This window comes from Nerophis ophidion, linkage group LG04 (assembly GCF_033978795.1).
Source record: "Nerophis ophidion isolate RoL-2023_Sa linkage group LG04, RoL_Noph_v1.0, whole genome shotgun sequence".
Taxonomy (NCBI): Eukaryota; Metazoa; Chordata; class Actinopteri; order Syngnathiformes; family Syngnathidae; genus Nerophis; species Nerophis ophidion.
In genome coordinates this window covers 1,512,030-1,528,706 of record NC_084614.1, presented here as the reverse complement: position 1 = coordinate 1,528,706, position 16,677 = coordinate 1,512,030, and the positions used below count along the sequence as shown (strand labels likewise).

The window sequence follows — 16,677 nt, the reverse complement described above, 5'->3', positions numbered from 1 at the left end:
CACTAGTGACCGGACTATGATAGACTCCACACTATTGACCAGACTATTATAGACTCCACACTATTGACCAGACTATTATATACTCCACACTAGTGACCAGACTATGATAGACTCCACACTATTGACCAGACTATTATAGACTCCACACTATTGACCCAACTATGATAAACTCCACACTATTGACCAGACTATTATAGACTCCACACTATTGACCAGACTATTATATACTCCACACTAGTGACCAGACTATGATAGACTCCACACTATTGACCAGACTATTATAGACTCCACACTATTGACCAGACTATTATAGACTCCACACTATTGACCAGACTATGATAGACTCCACACTATTGACCAGACTATGATAGACTCCACACTATTGACCAGACTATGATAGACTCCACACTATTGACCAGACTATTATAGACTCCACACTAGTGACCGGACTATGATAGACTCCACACTATTGACCAGACTATGATAGACTCCACACTATTGACCAGACTATTATATACTCCACACTAGTGACCAGACTATGATAGACTCCACACTATTGACCAGACTATTATAGACTCCACACTATTGACCCAACTATGATAAACTCCACACTATTGACCAGACTATTATAGACTCCACACTATTGACCAGACTATTATATACTCCACACTAGTGACCAGACTATGATAGACTCCACACTATTGACCAGACTATTATAGACTCCACACTATTGACCCAACTATGATAAACTCCACACTATTGACCAGACTATTATAGACTCCACACTATTGACCAGACTATGATAGACTCCACACTAGTGACCAGACTATTATAGACTCCACACTATTGACCAGACTATTATAGACTCCACACTATTGACCAGACTATTATAGACTCCACACTAGTGACCGGACTATGATAGACTCCACACTATTGACCAGACTATTATAGACTCCACACTATTGACCAGACTATGATAGACTCCACACTATTGACCAGACTATGATAGACTCCACATTACTTACCCGACTATGATGGACTCCAGAGGTCACAAATATTCAGTGTTACTATTCATTAAGCACCTGAATACTTTTTGTTTTGATTGTGATGAAGGAAGTTTGATGGACTCTGACGTCATCGGCCAATGGAAAGGAGACCCCACCTCTGACCAATCACCATGGAGTCCCGACACAGAACACGCCCACTCCACTGCCCAGGAGGACCTACGTACTGAAACAAATCTGAGTGTGCTTTTTGATGAAGAACATGGTGACTGATTCTATGGTGTGGTTCATTTCCCTCAGCATGGTCGTCAGCACCAGGAGATCAAGCAGGTACCGAAAGTAGTACAAAGTACTCCGAGCGATCGCAGTACCAAGTTCATTTTTCTTCCATTTCCACTTGTTTCCTGTGGGACAGGCGCAGACTGGCTTGATGCTAACGGTAGGAGCATTGTGTTGTCCAAGCATCAGAGTTGTACTGACTAATGATGTTCAAGCAGGAAATGGCCGACAGACCCAGCTGAGGGAAAGCCAAGGAGGTCAACATCTCACAGTTTCTAACACAAAAACCAAACAGGACAGAAGTTGAGTGTTTGTTGTTCTTCTCAGTGACCCTCGGGGAGCTTCAGACTCACAGCCTCCCGTGGGCTCCAGCAGGTATGACCGGTCTAGGCCAACGTGCGAACCCCACTGTTTTTCTTCATCTCTGGACTGCTGATGTCAGCAGGCACCATCCAGTCCACAAGCCGCTTCCCCGTCGACCGTGCCGGTGAGCATCATATCGGGACCTTTTGCTTCCGGTCGGCCATGTTCTTCACGCTGCCATTCCACGTCAGTTACAGGATCATCACCTGTGGTGGAGCCAACCCAACCGGCAGACCCCGTCGGCCCCGCCCACACTCTGCACTCAGGTATTTGTCACGCCCCCTTGCATCCCCGACACCGGTGTGACGCCCTTTTCTCACAGGAACGCAGACATGGCACACTGATGTGGTTACCATGGCGACGGCCTCAGGTAAGCTCGGCCCACCAAAGGTATTTCAAACGTTGAACATGTTTGCTTTCAGTCTTTTCAGAGGCAACGGGAACTCCGCTGGACTCCAGTGAGTCTCTTGAAGAGACAAGTCCAAATGTCTTAGCAGTGTAGGCTAAATGTTGTCATCTGGTGTTGCAGGTGCTCCACAGGTGACCCAGGACTTCCACAAAGCTGGTAAGTATCTCCAGAGTTAGGAATATTGAGAAGGCGCTCGGGGGTTGGACCAAGAGCCACCCAGGTGCTCAACGCTTCTTCTTTGCGTCCTCCTGGTTCTGCTTGTTCTCTGCAGGTTCCGTCACTGAACAGTACAACCCATCGGGTCAGGGTCCTGAAGGTAAGGTCACACCTTTGACCTAAAAAGAGTTGTTTGGTCACAAATGCTGTGGGAAGGAAACCAGATGTGGTGTTTTGGCTGACAGCTGCAGAGAACATGGACCTGGAGGACACCTGCTGAAGTCCACGTCAAGCCCCGACTTTGGTTCTCACGCCGGCAGTTTGAGTGCACGGACCCATCGGGGCCATCACACCTGTACCACTAGCCTTCAGGCCCCGCCTTTTCTTGTGAAAGATTCAAGATCACTGCTGATTGGCTGAACTTGGAAAATGTCTTTTAATGATTCTGCAATAAATGTTTTTGTCTATTCTGAACATCAATTTTGGAAGTCCTATCAAGTCGATGCCAGCACAAAGTATACAATACATGTACAGTATGTACAATGTCACCACTGTCGTCATGGATACGGAGTCCCACTCAAAAACATTCACGGCTTCTCGCGTGAGGTCAGAGGTCAGAGGTCAGTTTGGTGGTCGGATCATCAACGGGCGTTTCGGGGTTGAGGAAAGGCTCCGCCTCCAACTCCAGTAACGATGGCAGGTCAGCTTCAGGGATGTGCACAGGTGTGTACTGCACCAACTGCTTACCTGGATCAGTCACACCACACCACTGTCACCTTGCACCCCCTCTTGCTCTTCTTTGTGGGGCTTCTTACCTGCACTGTTGCTCTGCTCACATCCTCTGGGTGTGTCCTCACCTAGAAGCTGGCAACACCACATCACACACCTTTGTTACACACACCATGAAGATGAAGATGAAGATGAAGATGAAGAGCATGTCACTCACGCTGTCCAAGGTGTTGAAGTCAAAGTCTCCTGGAGACCACGAGGGATACACCAACTGAACACAAAGATTGTGACACCGGTGAGTGTGTGTTGTCATCACACACACACACACACACACACACACACACACACATACACACACGCACACACACACACACACACACACACACCTCCATGAGCGGAGAAGTTTCAAAGGTGAAGGTTGGGTTGCTGAGGGTGTTCTGCAGGTGTCCTAGACTGTTGTCAATTGTCTCCACGTGATTGGACAATTCAGACCTGAAGTCACACACACACACACACACACACGCACACACACACACACACACACACACACACACACACACACACACAGTTATGACATATTGAGAGGGAGTGGTCCAATGGTGCAGACTTACTTGTCGATACAAGCCAGAGTCTGACAGGGGGGGACCAGGTCTGAGGTGGAGGAAGGTGATTGGCCATTGGGGGCTGTGGTCTGGGGGGCGTCCATCAGAACAACAGAAGAGTCTGAAGGTGGTCCAAACATATGTAAACACATGAAGAAGACAACACACACATGAGAAGACACACATATGTAAGACAACACAAATGTAAGACAAGACAAATATGTAAACACATGAAGACAACACAAATATGTAAGACAACACACACACATGTGAGACAACACACACACATATGTAAGACAACACACACACATATGTAAGACAACACACACACATATGTGAGACAACACACACACACATATGTAAGACAACACACACACATATGTGAGACAACACACACACACATATGTAAGACAACACACACACATATGTGAGACAACACAAACACACATATGTAAGACAACACACACACATATGTGAGACAACACACACACACATATGTAAGACAACACACACACATATGTGAGACAACACACACATATGTAAGCACATGAATAGGAGTGACCTGCCACCATCATGTTGTCATCTTCCTCCAGGATGGAGTTGATGAAGGCAGTGGGGGAAAGGGGCGTGTCCACACACACAGTGGGGGAAAGGGGCGTGTCCACACACGCAACCACCTCCTCCACCACATCATGGCTGACAGGCTCCGCCTCCTTAGGCGACTGTTTTTTTCTGTTGCTGGGAATCACAAAGAGTGTAGTTATGTATCACTTTGATAACAGTACGACCTTCAACGTGTATCACTTTGATAACAGTACGACCTTCAACGTGTATCACTTTGATAACAGTACGACCTTCAACGTGTATCACTTTGATAACAGTACGACCTTCAACGTGTATCACTTTGATAACAGTACGACCTTCAACGTGTATCACTTTGATAACAGTACGACCTTCAACGTGTATCACTTTGATAACAGTACGACCTTCAACGTGTATCACTTTGATAACAGTACGACCTTCAACGTGTATCACTTTGATAACAGTACGACCTTCAATGTGTATCACTTTGATAACAGTACGACCTTCAACGTGTATCACTTTGATAATAGTACGACCTTCAACGTGTATCACTTTGATAACAGTACGACCTTCAACGTGTATTACTTTGATAACAGTACGACCTTCAACGTGTATCACTTTGATAACAGTACGACATTCCACGTGTATCACTTTGATAACAGTACGACCTTCAACGTGTATCACTTTGATAACAGTACGACCTTCAACGTGTATCACTTTGATAACAGTACGACCTTTCACGTTTATAACTTTGATAACAGTACGACCTTCAATGTGTATCACTTTGATAACAGTACGACCTTCAACGTGTATCACTTTGATAACGGTACGACCTTCCGCGTGTATCACTTTGATAACAGTACGACCTTCCGCGTGTATCACTTTGATAACAGTACGACCTTCAATGTGTATCACTTTGATAACAGTACGACTTTCAACGTGTATCACTTTGATAACGGTACGACCTTCCGCGTGTATCACTTTGATAACAGTACGACCTTTCACATTTATAACTTTGATAACAGTACGACCTTCAACGTGTATCACTTTGATAACAGTACAACCTTCAACGTGTATCACTTTGATAATAGTACGACCTTCAACGTGTATCACTTTGATAACAGTACGACCTTCAACGTGTATTACTTTGATAACAGTACGACCTTCAACGTGTATCACTTTGATAACAGTACGACCTTCCACGTGTATCACTTTGATAACAGTACGACCTTCAACGTGTATCACTTTGATAACAGTACGACCTTCAACGTGTATCACTTTGATAACAGTACGACCTTTCACGTTTATAACTTTGATAACAGTACGACCTTCAATGTGTATCACTTTGATAACAGTACGACCTTCAACGTGTATCACTTTGATAACGGTACGACCTTCCGCGTGTATCACTTTGATAACAGTACAACCTTCAATGTGTATCACTTTGATAACAGTACGACCTTCAACGTGTATCACTTTGATAACAGTACGACCTTCAACGTGTATCACTTTGATAACGGTACGACCTTCCGCGTGTATCACTTTGATAACAGTACAACCTTCAATGTGTATCACTTTGATAACAGTACGACCTTCAACGTGTATCACTTTGATAACAGTACGACATTCAATGTGTATCACTTTGATAACAGTACGACCTTCAACGTGTATCACTTTGATAACGGTACGACCTTCCGCGTGTATCACTTTGATAATAGTACGACCTTTCACATTTATAACTTTGATAACAGTACGACCTTCAATGTGTATCACTTTGATAACAGTACGACCTTCAACGTGTATCACTTTGATAACGTGACCTTCCGCGTGTATCACTTTGATAACAGTACGACCTTCCGCGTGTATCACTTTGATAACAGTACGACCTTCAACGTGTATCACTTTGATAACGGTACGACCTTCCGCGTGTATCACTTTGATAACAGTACGACCTTCAATGTGTATCACTTTGATAACAGTACGACCTTCAACGTGTATCACTTTGATAACAGTACGACCTTCAATGTGTATCACTTTGATAACAGTACGACCTTCAACGTGTATCACTTTGATAACGGTACGACCTTCCGCGTGTATCACTTTGATAATAGTACGACCTTTCACATTTATAACTTTGATAACAGTACGAACTTCAATGTGTATCACTTTGATAACAGTACGACCTTCAACGTGTATCACTTTGATAACGGTACAACCTTCCGCGTGTATCACTTTGATAACAGTACGACCTTCCGCGTGTATCACTTTGATAACAGTACGACCTTCCGCGTGTATCACTTTGATAACAGTACGACCTTCAATGTGTATCACTTTGATAACAGTACGACTTTCAACGTGTATCACTTTGATAACGGTACGACCTTCCGCGTGTATCACTTTGATAACAGTACGACCTTTCACATTTATAACTTTGATAACAGTACGACCTTCAACGTGTATCACTTTGATAACAGTACAACCTTCAACGTGTATCACTTTGATAATAGTACGACCTTCAACGTGTATCACTTTGATAACAGTACGACCTTCAACGTGTATTACTTTGATAACAGTACGACCTTCAACGTGTATCACTTTGATAACAGTACGACCTTCCACGTGTATCACTTTGATAACAGTACGACCTTCAACGTGTATCACTTTGATAACAGTACGACCTTCAACGTGTATCACTTTGATAACAGTACGACCTTTCACGTTTATAACTTTGATAACAGTACGACCTTCAATGTGTATCACTTTGATAACAGTACGACCTTCAACGTGTATCACTTTGATAACGGTACGACCTTCCGCGTGTATCACTTTGATAACAGTACAACCTTCAATGGATAACAGTACAACCTTCAATGTGTATCACTTTGATAACAGTACGACCTTCAACGTGTATCACTTTGATAACAGTACGACCTTCAACGTGTATCACTTTGATAACGGTACGACCTTCCGCGTGTATCACTTTGATAACAGTACAACCTTCAATGTGTATCACTTTGATAACAGTACGACCTTCAACGTGTATCACTTTGATAACAGTACGACATTCAATGTGTATCACTTTGATAACAGTACGACCTTCAACGTGTATCACTTTGATAACGGTACGACCTTCCGCGTGTATCACTTTGATAATAGTACGACCTTTCACATTTATAACTTTGATAACAGTACGACCTTCAATGTGTATCACTTTGATAACAGTACGACCTTCAACGTGTATCACTTTGATAACGTGACCTTCCGCGTGTATCACTTTGATAACAGTACGACCTTCCGCGTGTATCACTTTGATAACAGTACGACCTTCAATGTGTATCACTTTGATAACAGTACGACTTTCAACGTGTATCACTTTGATAACAGTACGACCTTTCACATTTATAACTTTGATAACAGTACGACCTTCAACGTGTATCACTTTGATAACAGTACGACCTTCCACGTTTATAACTTTGATAACGGTACGACCTTAAACGTGTATCACTTTGATAACAGTACGACCTTCAACGTGTATCACTTTGATAACGGTACGACATTTAACATGTTAATTCAATAACGGTATGACCTTCAACACGTGTCGTTAGAATAGCGCACTTGGGGGTTAGGGTCACATGACAGACGTAGGTCTTCCAGAAGTTTCCTCACCCACTTGCCATCCAGTCACTGACCACTTCTTCTGCTGTGGGCGTGGCCACCTCTGTGACGTCGGAGATGATTGGTCCAGAGGTCAGAGGGGGTTCTGCAGACTGCTCCAGAGAGAGGGGCCGGGCGTATTTGGGCAGGGAGTGGGCGGAGCTTGAGTCACTGAGCATGAGCGGCCTGCAGACAGGACATGACATCATCATCTGAGCATCATCAAAAACACAACTAGACTTTGCAGGTCCACTTGCAGTTTTCTCTTGACTCCCATGATCCTGTTGGACTGGACCAGCGTCACCAGGAACTGAATCAACTACAGAGACACAAACACTTGTTAGAAGACAACAAACACAAATATTTACTCTTCCACTTTCAAATGTCAATGATTCATAGTTACAACTCAAACCTTCTACAAGAAGAAGAAGAAGAAGAAGAAGAAGAACTATGAAATACTGTAAAGTTACTTCCTCCTTGTCACCTGCTATTCTCTGCCACAACACTAAGGGGCAGTGTGTCACTTCAATACACCCGCAACTGTTACTTTCATAGTGAATGTGAAAGTACAAAGATATACAGCAGTGATTACAAACCATACATGATGTCAAATGTTTGGAAAGTGAAAGTACAAAGATATACAGCAGTGATTACAAACCATACATGATGTCAAATGTTTGGAAAGTGAAAGTGAAAGTACAAAGATATACAGCAGTGACTACAAACCACACATGATGTCAAATGTTTGGAAAGTGAAAGTGAAAGTACAAAGATATACAGCAGTGACTACAAACCACACATGATGTCAAATGTTTGGAAAGTGAAAGTGAAAGTACAAAGATATACAGCAGTGATTACAAACCATACATGATGTCAAATGTTTGGAAAGTGAAAGTGAAAGTATTTAGGTCATGGTGTATGTTCCAGAGTCCCTGCATGGACGCCGAGACTACTTTAACAAAATAAAAGCATGTGTTGCCGAAGGGGACAAGTGGTAGAAAATGGATGGCTGGAATTTGAGAAGTATATACGGAGATAAGGTGAGAAGGACTCAGACGCAGGCATCCATCCTTGGTAGCAAAGATGGCGCCTGTAGAGTTGGCCGCCCTGTCTTCATAGTGACCAGCAGAGCCAGTATGGACTCTCCACCATGGCGCCCTGTAGTCCCCATCAGAGACTATGGCCAGACCACCTCCCACATTCCCTTCTCTCAAACTTTATCACCCACATTTTCCACTCCAGAGGGGCCCGGGGCCCACTCAAATATGAGCACTCTTGCTTTTATTGTAATGACTAATGATATCTGACCTACTAGACGACCTTGTCCAAGGACATGGAAGCATGTGTCACTCACAAATGGGACATACAACTTAGGCTTGGGTCAGGCTGATTGGAAAAATAAGTACTAAACAAATATACTGCAGAAACAAATAAATGACGAAAAATGATTTGTGTTAAAAAAAAAGTCTAGTTAGTATGCTTAAAGGGAACATTATCAGCAGACCTATGTGAGCTCAATATATACCTTCATTAGATTAGATAGTACTTCATTTATGTGAGCCTCAATATATACCTTCATTAGATTACATTAGATTAGATAGTACTTCATTTATGTGAGCCTCAATATATACCTTCATTAGATTAGATAGTACTTCATTTATTCCGTCATGTTGCAGAAAAAAGACCATCTATTTTTGTAACCGATTTCCGAACTCTAAATGGGTGAATTTTGGCGAATTAAACGCCTTTCTGTTTATCGCTCTTGGAGCGATGACGTTTCCGAGGTAATAAAGCCACCATTTTCTCAAACACATTACAAACACCGCGTCTCAGCTCTGTTATTTTCCGTTTTTTCTACTATTTTCTGGAACCTTGGAGAAATCATGCCTGGTGGGTGTGTTGTCGGAGGGTGTAACAACACTAACAGAGGTGTAACAACACTAACAGAGGTGTAACAACACTAACAGAGATGTAACAACACTAACAGAGATGTAACAACACTAACAGAGGTGTAACAACACTAACAGAGATGTAACAACACTAACAGAGATGTAACAACACTAACAGAGATGTAACAACACTAACAGAGATGTAACAACACTAACAGAGATGTAACAACACTAACAGAGATGTAACAACACTCACAGAGATGTAACAACACTCACAGAGATGTAACAACACTCACAGAGATGTAACAACACTCACAGAGATGTAACAACACTCACAGAGATGCAACAACACTCACAGAGATGCAACAACACTAACAGAGGTGCAACAACACTAACAGAGGTGTAACAACACTAACAGAGATGTAACAACACTCACAGAGATGTAACAACACTAACAGAGCTGTAACAACACTAACAGAGATGTAACAACACTAACAGAGATGTAACAACACTAACAGAGATGTAACAACACTAACAGAGATGTAACAACACTAACAGGGATGTAACAACACTAACAGAGATGTAACAACACTCACAGAGATGTAACAACACTCCCAGAGATGTAACAACACTCACAGAGATGTAACAACACTCACATAGATGTAACAACACTCACAGAGATGTAACAACACTAACAGAGATATAACAACACTAACAGAGCTGTAACAACACTAACAGAGATGTAACAACACTAACAGAGATGTAACAACACTAACAGAGATGTAACAACACTAACAGAGATGTAACAACACTAACGGAGATGTAACAACACTAACGGAGATGTAACAACACTCACAGAGATGTAACAACACTAACAGAGATGTAACAACACTAACAGAGATGTAACAACACTCACAGAGATGTAACAACACTAACAGAGATGTAGCAACACTAACAGAGATGTAACAACACTAACAGAGATGTAACAACACTAACAGAGATGTAACAACACTAAGAGATGTAACAACACTAACAGAGATGTAACAACACTAACATAGATGTAACAACACTAAGAGATGTAACAACACTCACAGAGATGTAACAACACTCACAGAGATGTAACAACACTCACAGAGATGTAACAACACTCACAGAGATGTAACAACACTCACAGAGATGTAACAACACTAACAGAGATGTAACAACACTAACAGAGGTGTAACAACACTAACAGAGATGTAACAACACTAACAGAGATGTAATAACACTAACAGAGATGTAACAACACTAACAGAGATGTAACAACACTAACAGAGATGTAACAACACTAACAGAGATGTAACAACACTAACAGGGATGTAACAACACTAACAGAGATGCAACAACATTAACAGAGATGTAACAACACTAACAGAGATGTAACAACACTAACAGCTATTTAAGCTAGCTGTATGTACATTTGAAACTATATTTACATCCAGCGTTTCCCTCCACCTACATTTAATGCCAATCAAACACTTACCAATCGATGGATTTAAGTTGATCCAGTGTCAAAAGATGCGAAACTTCCGATCGTTGGTCTGCACATTTTACCAGCGATGCTAAGCCAGACATGGCCGAATAGCGTCAATAGCTATTCGCTCAATAGCTTCAGTTTCTGCTTCAATTTCGTTTTCGCTATCTGCCTCCATACTCCAACCATCCGTTTCAATACATGGGTAATCTGTTGAATCGCTTAAGCCGCTGAAATCCGAGTCTGAATCCGAGCTAATGTCGCTATATCTTGCTGTGGTATCCGTATTGGCATCACTGGATGACGTCACAGGAAAATGGACGGTGGCTTCACTGATGGCGAAAATCAGGCACTTTAAAAGCTTTTTTTTAGGGATATTCCAGGATGAATACAATTTTGAAAAAAACTTCGAAAAATAAAATAAGCCACTGGGAACTGATTTTTATTGGTTTTAACCCTTCTGAAATTGTGATAATGTTCCCCTTTAACTAGACTGTCAATGAAATTCAAGTGCAAATGAAAATATATAGTCAGCCCTTTAGTCCTCATTCTGGCGCTTTAAAAACAATCTCTGTTAGCTCCAGACTTCTTCTTAGGGAGCTAAGGGGTGTATATATATATATATATATATATATATATATATATTTAGCAAGTGACAATCATTGGAGGGCTCGTCGGTGTGCCCCCTCCTTTGCTCCACCCAAACTGAAAGCTCTAAGTGTTAAAGTGGAAGATGATGTTGATGAAAAGTTGGTCAAACTATAAGTGGAAGTTGAGCAGGAGCACATTGGAACAGTTCTGGGGAAGCGTGTGATTTCTCTCATCAGGTCAATATTGCAACCATTTGGAATGCTTTTGTTTAGACTCAAGAGTTTTGAAAAGATGGAACAAAAATATTGGCAAAATCCAAAGTGAGCATGTTTTGGTGTGCTTACCTTGTTGACCACCTTCTGCTGTTGGGCGTGTTTCTGTCTCAGACACGCCATCTCCCGCCACAGAGCCTCGTTCTCACTGAAACACACACACATCCTCTTCAGTCTGCTCAGTCCCACAGGACTGGCCTGGCCAGGTCTTTACAGGACAGGAAGAAGAACTAATGTGCTTTAGACTCGGAGTTCTGACTGTTTCATTCTACTCCATATTGACGAATGTCAACCTGAGTCTTTACAGGACAAGAAGCAGAACTGATGCGTTTCAGACTCTGGGGTTCTGACTGTTTCATTCTACTCCATGTTGACAAATGTCAACCTGAGTCTTTACAGGACAAGAAGCAGAACTGATGCATTTTGGACTAGGGGGTTCTGACTGTTTCATTCTACTCCATATTGACAAATGTCAACCTGAGTCTTTACAGGACAAGAAGCAGAACTGATGCGTTTCAGACTCTGGGGTTCTGACTGTTTCATTCTACTCCATATTGACAAATGTCAACCTGAGTCTTTACAGGACAAGAAGCAGAACTGATGCGTTTCAGACTCTGGGGTTCTGACTGTTTCATTCTACTCCATATTGACAAATGTCAACCTGAGTCTTTACAGGACAAGAAGCAGAACTGATGCATTTTGGACTCTGGGGTTCAGACTGTTTCATTCTACTCCATATTGACAAATGTCAACCTGAGTCTTTACAGGACAAGAAGCAGAACGGATGCATTTTGGACTAGGGGGTTCTGACTGTTTCATTCTACTCCATGTTGACAAATGTCAACCTGAGTCTTTACAGGACAAGAAGCAGAACTGATGCGTTTCAGACTCTGGGGTTCAGACTGTTTCATTCTACTCCATGTTGACAAATGTCAACCTGAGTCTTTACAGGAAGCAGAACGGATACATTTCAGACTCTGGGGTTCAGACTGTTTTATTCTACTCCATATTGACAAATGTCAACCTGAGTCTTTACAGGACAAGAAGCAGAACTGATGCGTTTCAGACTCTGGGGTTCTGACTGTTTCATTCTATTCCCTGTTGACAAATGTCAACCTGAGTCTTTACAGGACAAGAAGCAGAACTGATGCATTTTGGACTCTGGGGTTCAGACTGTTTTATTCTACTCCATATTGACAAATGTCAACCTGAGTCTTTACAGGACAAGAAGCAGAACTGATGCGTTTCAGACTCTGGGGTTCAGACTGTTTCATTCTACTCCATGTTGACAAATGTCAACCTGAGTCTTTACAGGAAGCAGAACGGATACATTTCAGACTCTGGGGTTCAGACTGTTTTATTCTACTCCATATTGACAAATGTCAACCTGAGTCTTTACAGGACAAGAAGCAGAACTGATGCGTTTCAGACTCTGGGGTTCTGACTGTTTCATTCTATTCCATGTTGACAAATGTCAACCTGAGTCTTTACAGGACAAGAAGCAGAACTGATGCATTTTGGACTCTGGGGTTCAGACTGTTTTATTCTACTCCATATTGACAAATGTCAACCTGAGTCTTTACAGGACAAGAAGCAGAACGGATGCATTTTGGACTCTGGGGTTCAGACTGTTTCATTCTACTCCATGTTGACAAATGTCAACCTGAGTCTTTACAGGACAAGAAGCAGAACTGATGCGTTTCAGACTCTGGGGTTCTGACTGTTTCATTCTACTCCATATTGACAAATGTCAACCTGAGTCTTTACAGGACAAGAAGCAGAACTGATGCATTTTGGACTCTGGGGTTCAGACTGTTTCATTCTACTCCATATTGACAAATGTCAACCTGAGTCTTTACAGGACAAGAAGCAGAACGGATGCATTTTGGACTAGGGAGTTCTGACTGTTTCATTCTACTCCATGTTGACAAATGTCAACCTGAGTCTTTACAGGACAAGAAGCAGAACTGATGCGTTTCAGACTCTGGGGTTCAGACTGTTTCATTCTACTCCATGTTGACAAATGTCAACCTGAGTCTTTACAGGAAGCAGAACGGATACATTTCAGACTCTGGGGTTCAGACTGTTTTATTCTACTCCATATTGACAAATGTCAACCTGAGTCTTTACAGGACAAGAAGCAGAACTGATGCGTTTCAGACTCTGGGGTTCTGACTGTTTCATTCTATTCCATGTTGACAAATGTCAACCTGAGTCTTTACAGGACAAGAAGCAGAACTGATGCATTTTGGACTCTGGGGTTCAGACTGTTTCATTCTACTCCATATTGACAAATGTCAACCTGAGTCTTTACAGGACAAGAAGCAGAACGGATGCATTTTGGACTAGGGGGTTCTGACTGTTTCATTCTACTCCATGTTGACAAATGTCAACCTGAGTCTTTACAGGACAAGAAGCAGAACTGATGCATTTCAGACTCTGGGGTTCAGACTGTTTCATTCTACTCCATATTGACAAATGTCAACCTGAGTCTTTACAGGACAAGAAGCAGAACGGATGCATTTTGGACTAGGGGGTTCTGACTGTTTCATTCTACTCCATGTTGACAAATGTCAACCTGAGTCTTTACAGGACAAGAAGCAGAACTGATGCGTTTCAGACTCTGGGGTTCAGACTGTTTCATTCTACTCCATGTTGACAAATGTCAACCTGAGTCTTTACAGGAAGCAGAACGGATGCATTTCAGACTCTGGGGTTCAGACTGTTTTATTCTACTCCATATTGACAAATGTCAACCTGAGTCTTTACAGGACAAGAAGCAGAACTGATGCGCTTCAGACTCAAGGGTTCAGACTGTTTCATTCTACTCCATATTGACAAATGTCAACCTGAGTCTTTACAGGACAAGAAGCAGAACGGATGCATTTTGGACTCGGGGGTTCTGACTGTTTCATTCTACTCCATATTGACAAATGTCAACCTGAGTCTTTACAGGACAAGAAGCAGAACTGGTGCGTTTCAGACTCTGTGTTTCTGACTGTTTCATTCTACTCCATATTGACAAATGTCAACCTGAGTCTTTACAGGACAAGAAGCAGAACTGATGCGTTTCAGACTCTGGGGTTCTGACTGTTTCATTCTACTCCATATTGACAAATGTCAACCTGAGTCTTTACAGGACAAGAAGCAGAACTGATGCGTTTCAGACTCTGGGGTTCTGACTGTTTCATTCTACTCCATATTGACAAATGTCAACCTGAGTCTTTACAGGACAAGAAGCAGAACTGATGCGTTTCAGACTCTGGGGTTCAGACTGTTTCATTCTACTCCATATTGACAAATGTCAACCTGAGTCTTTACAGGAAGCAGAACGGATGCATCTTGGACTAGGGGGTTCTGACTGTTTCATTCTACTCCATGTTGACAAATGTCAACCTGAGTCTTTACAGGAAGCAGAACTGGTGCTCTTTAGACTCGGGGGTTCTTACTGTTTCATGGCGATGATTCTGGAGTCAATGGTCTCCTGCTTGCCCTTCATCACTTGTACGTCATTCAGGATCTTGTTGACCTCGTTGGTTGAGATCTTCACCTCCTCCTGACGCACAGTAGACACCTGCAAGCACAGTGTTGTCATGGAGACCAGAGGATGGGAGACTTTGACAGCTGCAGATCTTTACATTGGTGACTTTGCGTTTGATGTTCTCCAGCAGGTGTTCTTGTCCTCTGATGAAGAAAGGATGTTGGAACTCTGTGTCGTCCTTCTCGGGTTTCAGCAGACCGCCCTGCTCGATGTGGACCACCTTCCGGAAGCCATCTGGAAACATTCAAACAAGCAATCCGTGGTGCTGGAAGACTTGGACATGGAACCTTTGCTTGAGAAGGACAACTTCCAGAGTCATACTCACACATGTTGAGCTGGCGAATGAAACTGGCCATGTTGTTATGTTTGAAGAACTGGGGGAGGACCTCCTTCGAAAAGCGACCCTGGTCGTAAACATGGAAACTGGTTCCGGTCTAAAAGAAGATGAAGAAGAAAAAGCCTTTGAGAAAGTTGAGAGAGAGCAAGAGTTTGAGTGCTGCCTGAGTGAGAAATACCATAATATTAGGCATGACAATATCATAAGTACATGACAGGTGTTAGAAGGGAGAAGTATATATATATATATATATATATATATATATATATATATATGTGTACCGTGTTCCAGCCGATGAGGGGGTCAGTGTGTGGGTCCTCCAACAAAGTCCATAGTTTGGAGAGGAAGGCTGGGACGTTGCTGACGTTGAAGGCCGGGACGTTGCTGAGGTTGCCGCCGGCCAGCATCGAAGCCTCCGCGGCCCCTTTGACGAGCTCCATCGGCCGGGCAAGCAAACACACAGCGGAAGTTGGGATGGTAGAAAGAATAAGTTTGTGCTAGTTAGCGTGTGATGCTCTGAAAGAAAGTTGCTACTTTTGCCAAGATAGAAAGAAAAAGTCCAACAAATCCTAAACACCAACTGCGCAACACAAGTCAGGTCGCGTGGTGATGACGTCACAGTAATGCGGTGACGTAAGGAAGGCATCCACATTCCCAAAGTATTGAGTTTACAACGTGTTCCAAATTTAAGTTGTTTAATGAATCTGAATGAGCCTATGGCTTTGCACTTTGTTTATTATATATATATTTGTTTGT

The 16,677-nt window shown here is 42.6% G+C and overlaps 1 protein-coding gene across 3 annotated transcripts; it reads right to left on the bottom strand.

The window, feature by feature from the left end:
• Positions 1-2,628: 2,628 nt before the first annotated feature.
• LOC133550686 (heat shock factor protein 1-like) lies at positions 2,629-16,563 on the bottom strand. 3 transcript variants are annotated; one of them, XM_061896656.1, is made up of 13 exons: positions 16,203-16,562; positions 15,910-16,018; positions 15,682-15,818; positions 15,493-15,617; positions 12,116-12,191; positions 8,036-8,097; positions 7,791-7,964; positions 4,105-4,274; positions 3,552-3,663; positions 3,327-3,432; positions 3,158-3,211; positions 3,027-3,075; positions 2,629-2,958 (listed from the first exon to the last, which is right to left on the bottom strand). In XM_061896656.1, exons 1-13 carry the CDS (start codon positions 16,359-16,361, stop codon positions 2,819-2,821), a joined length of 1,473 nt encoding a protein of 490 aa, XP_061752640.1. In that variant the 5' UTR covers positions 16,362-16,562; the 3' UTR covers positions 2,629-2,818. The 3 variants fall into 3 exon arrangements, with proteins under 3 accessions (XP_061752640.1, XP_061752639.1, XP_061752641.1); XM_061896655.1 differs by having other exon boundaries at positions 4,105-4,280; positions 16,203-16,561; XM_061896657.1 differs by lacking the exon at positions 3,327-3,432 and having other exon boundaries at positions 2,859-2,958; positions 4,105-4,280; positions 16,203-16,563.
• Between the last annotated feature and the right edge of the window lie 114 nt (positions 16,564-16,677).

Coding starts and splice junctions, on each gene's coding strand:
- LOC133550686 (XM_061896655.1), bottom strand. CDS start 16,361: ATGGAGCTCGTCAAAGGGGCCGCGGAGGCTTCGATGCTGGCCGGCGGC. Junction 4,281..7,790: donor AGTGACTGGATGGCAAGTGG/GTGAGGAAACTT, acceptor TGTGATTCCCAG/CAACAGAAAAAAACAGTCGC. Junction 3,212..3,326: donor AAACTTCTCCGCTCATGGAG/GTGTGTGTGTGT, acceptor CTTTGTGTTCAG/TTGGTGTATCCCTCGTGGTC.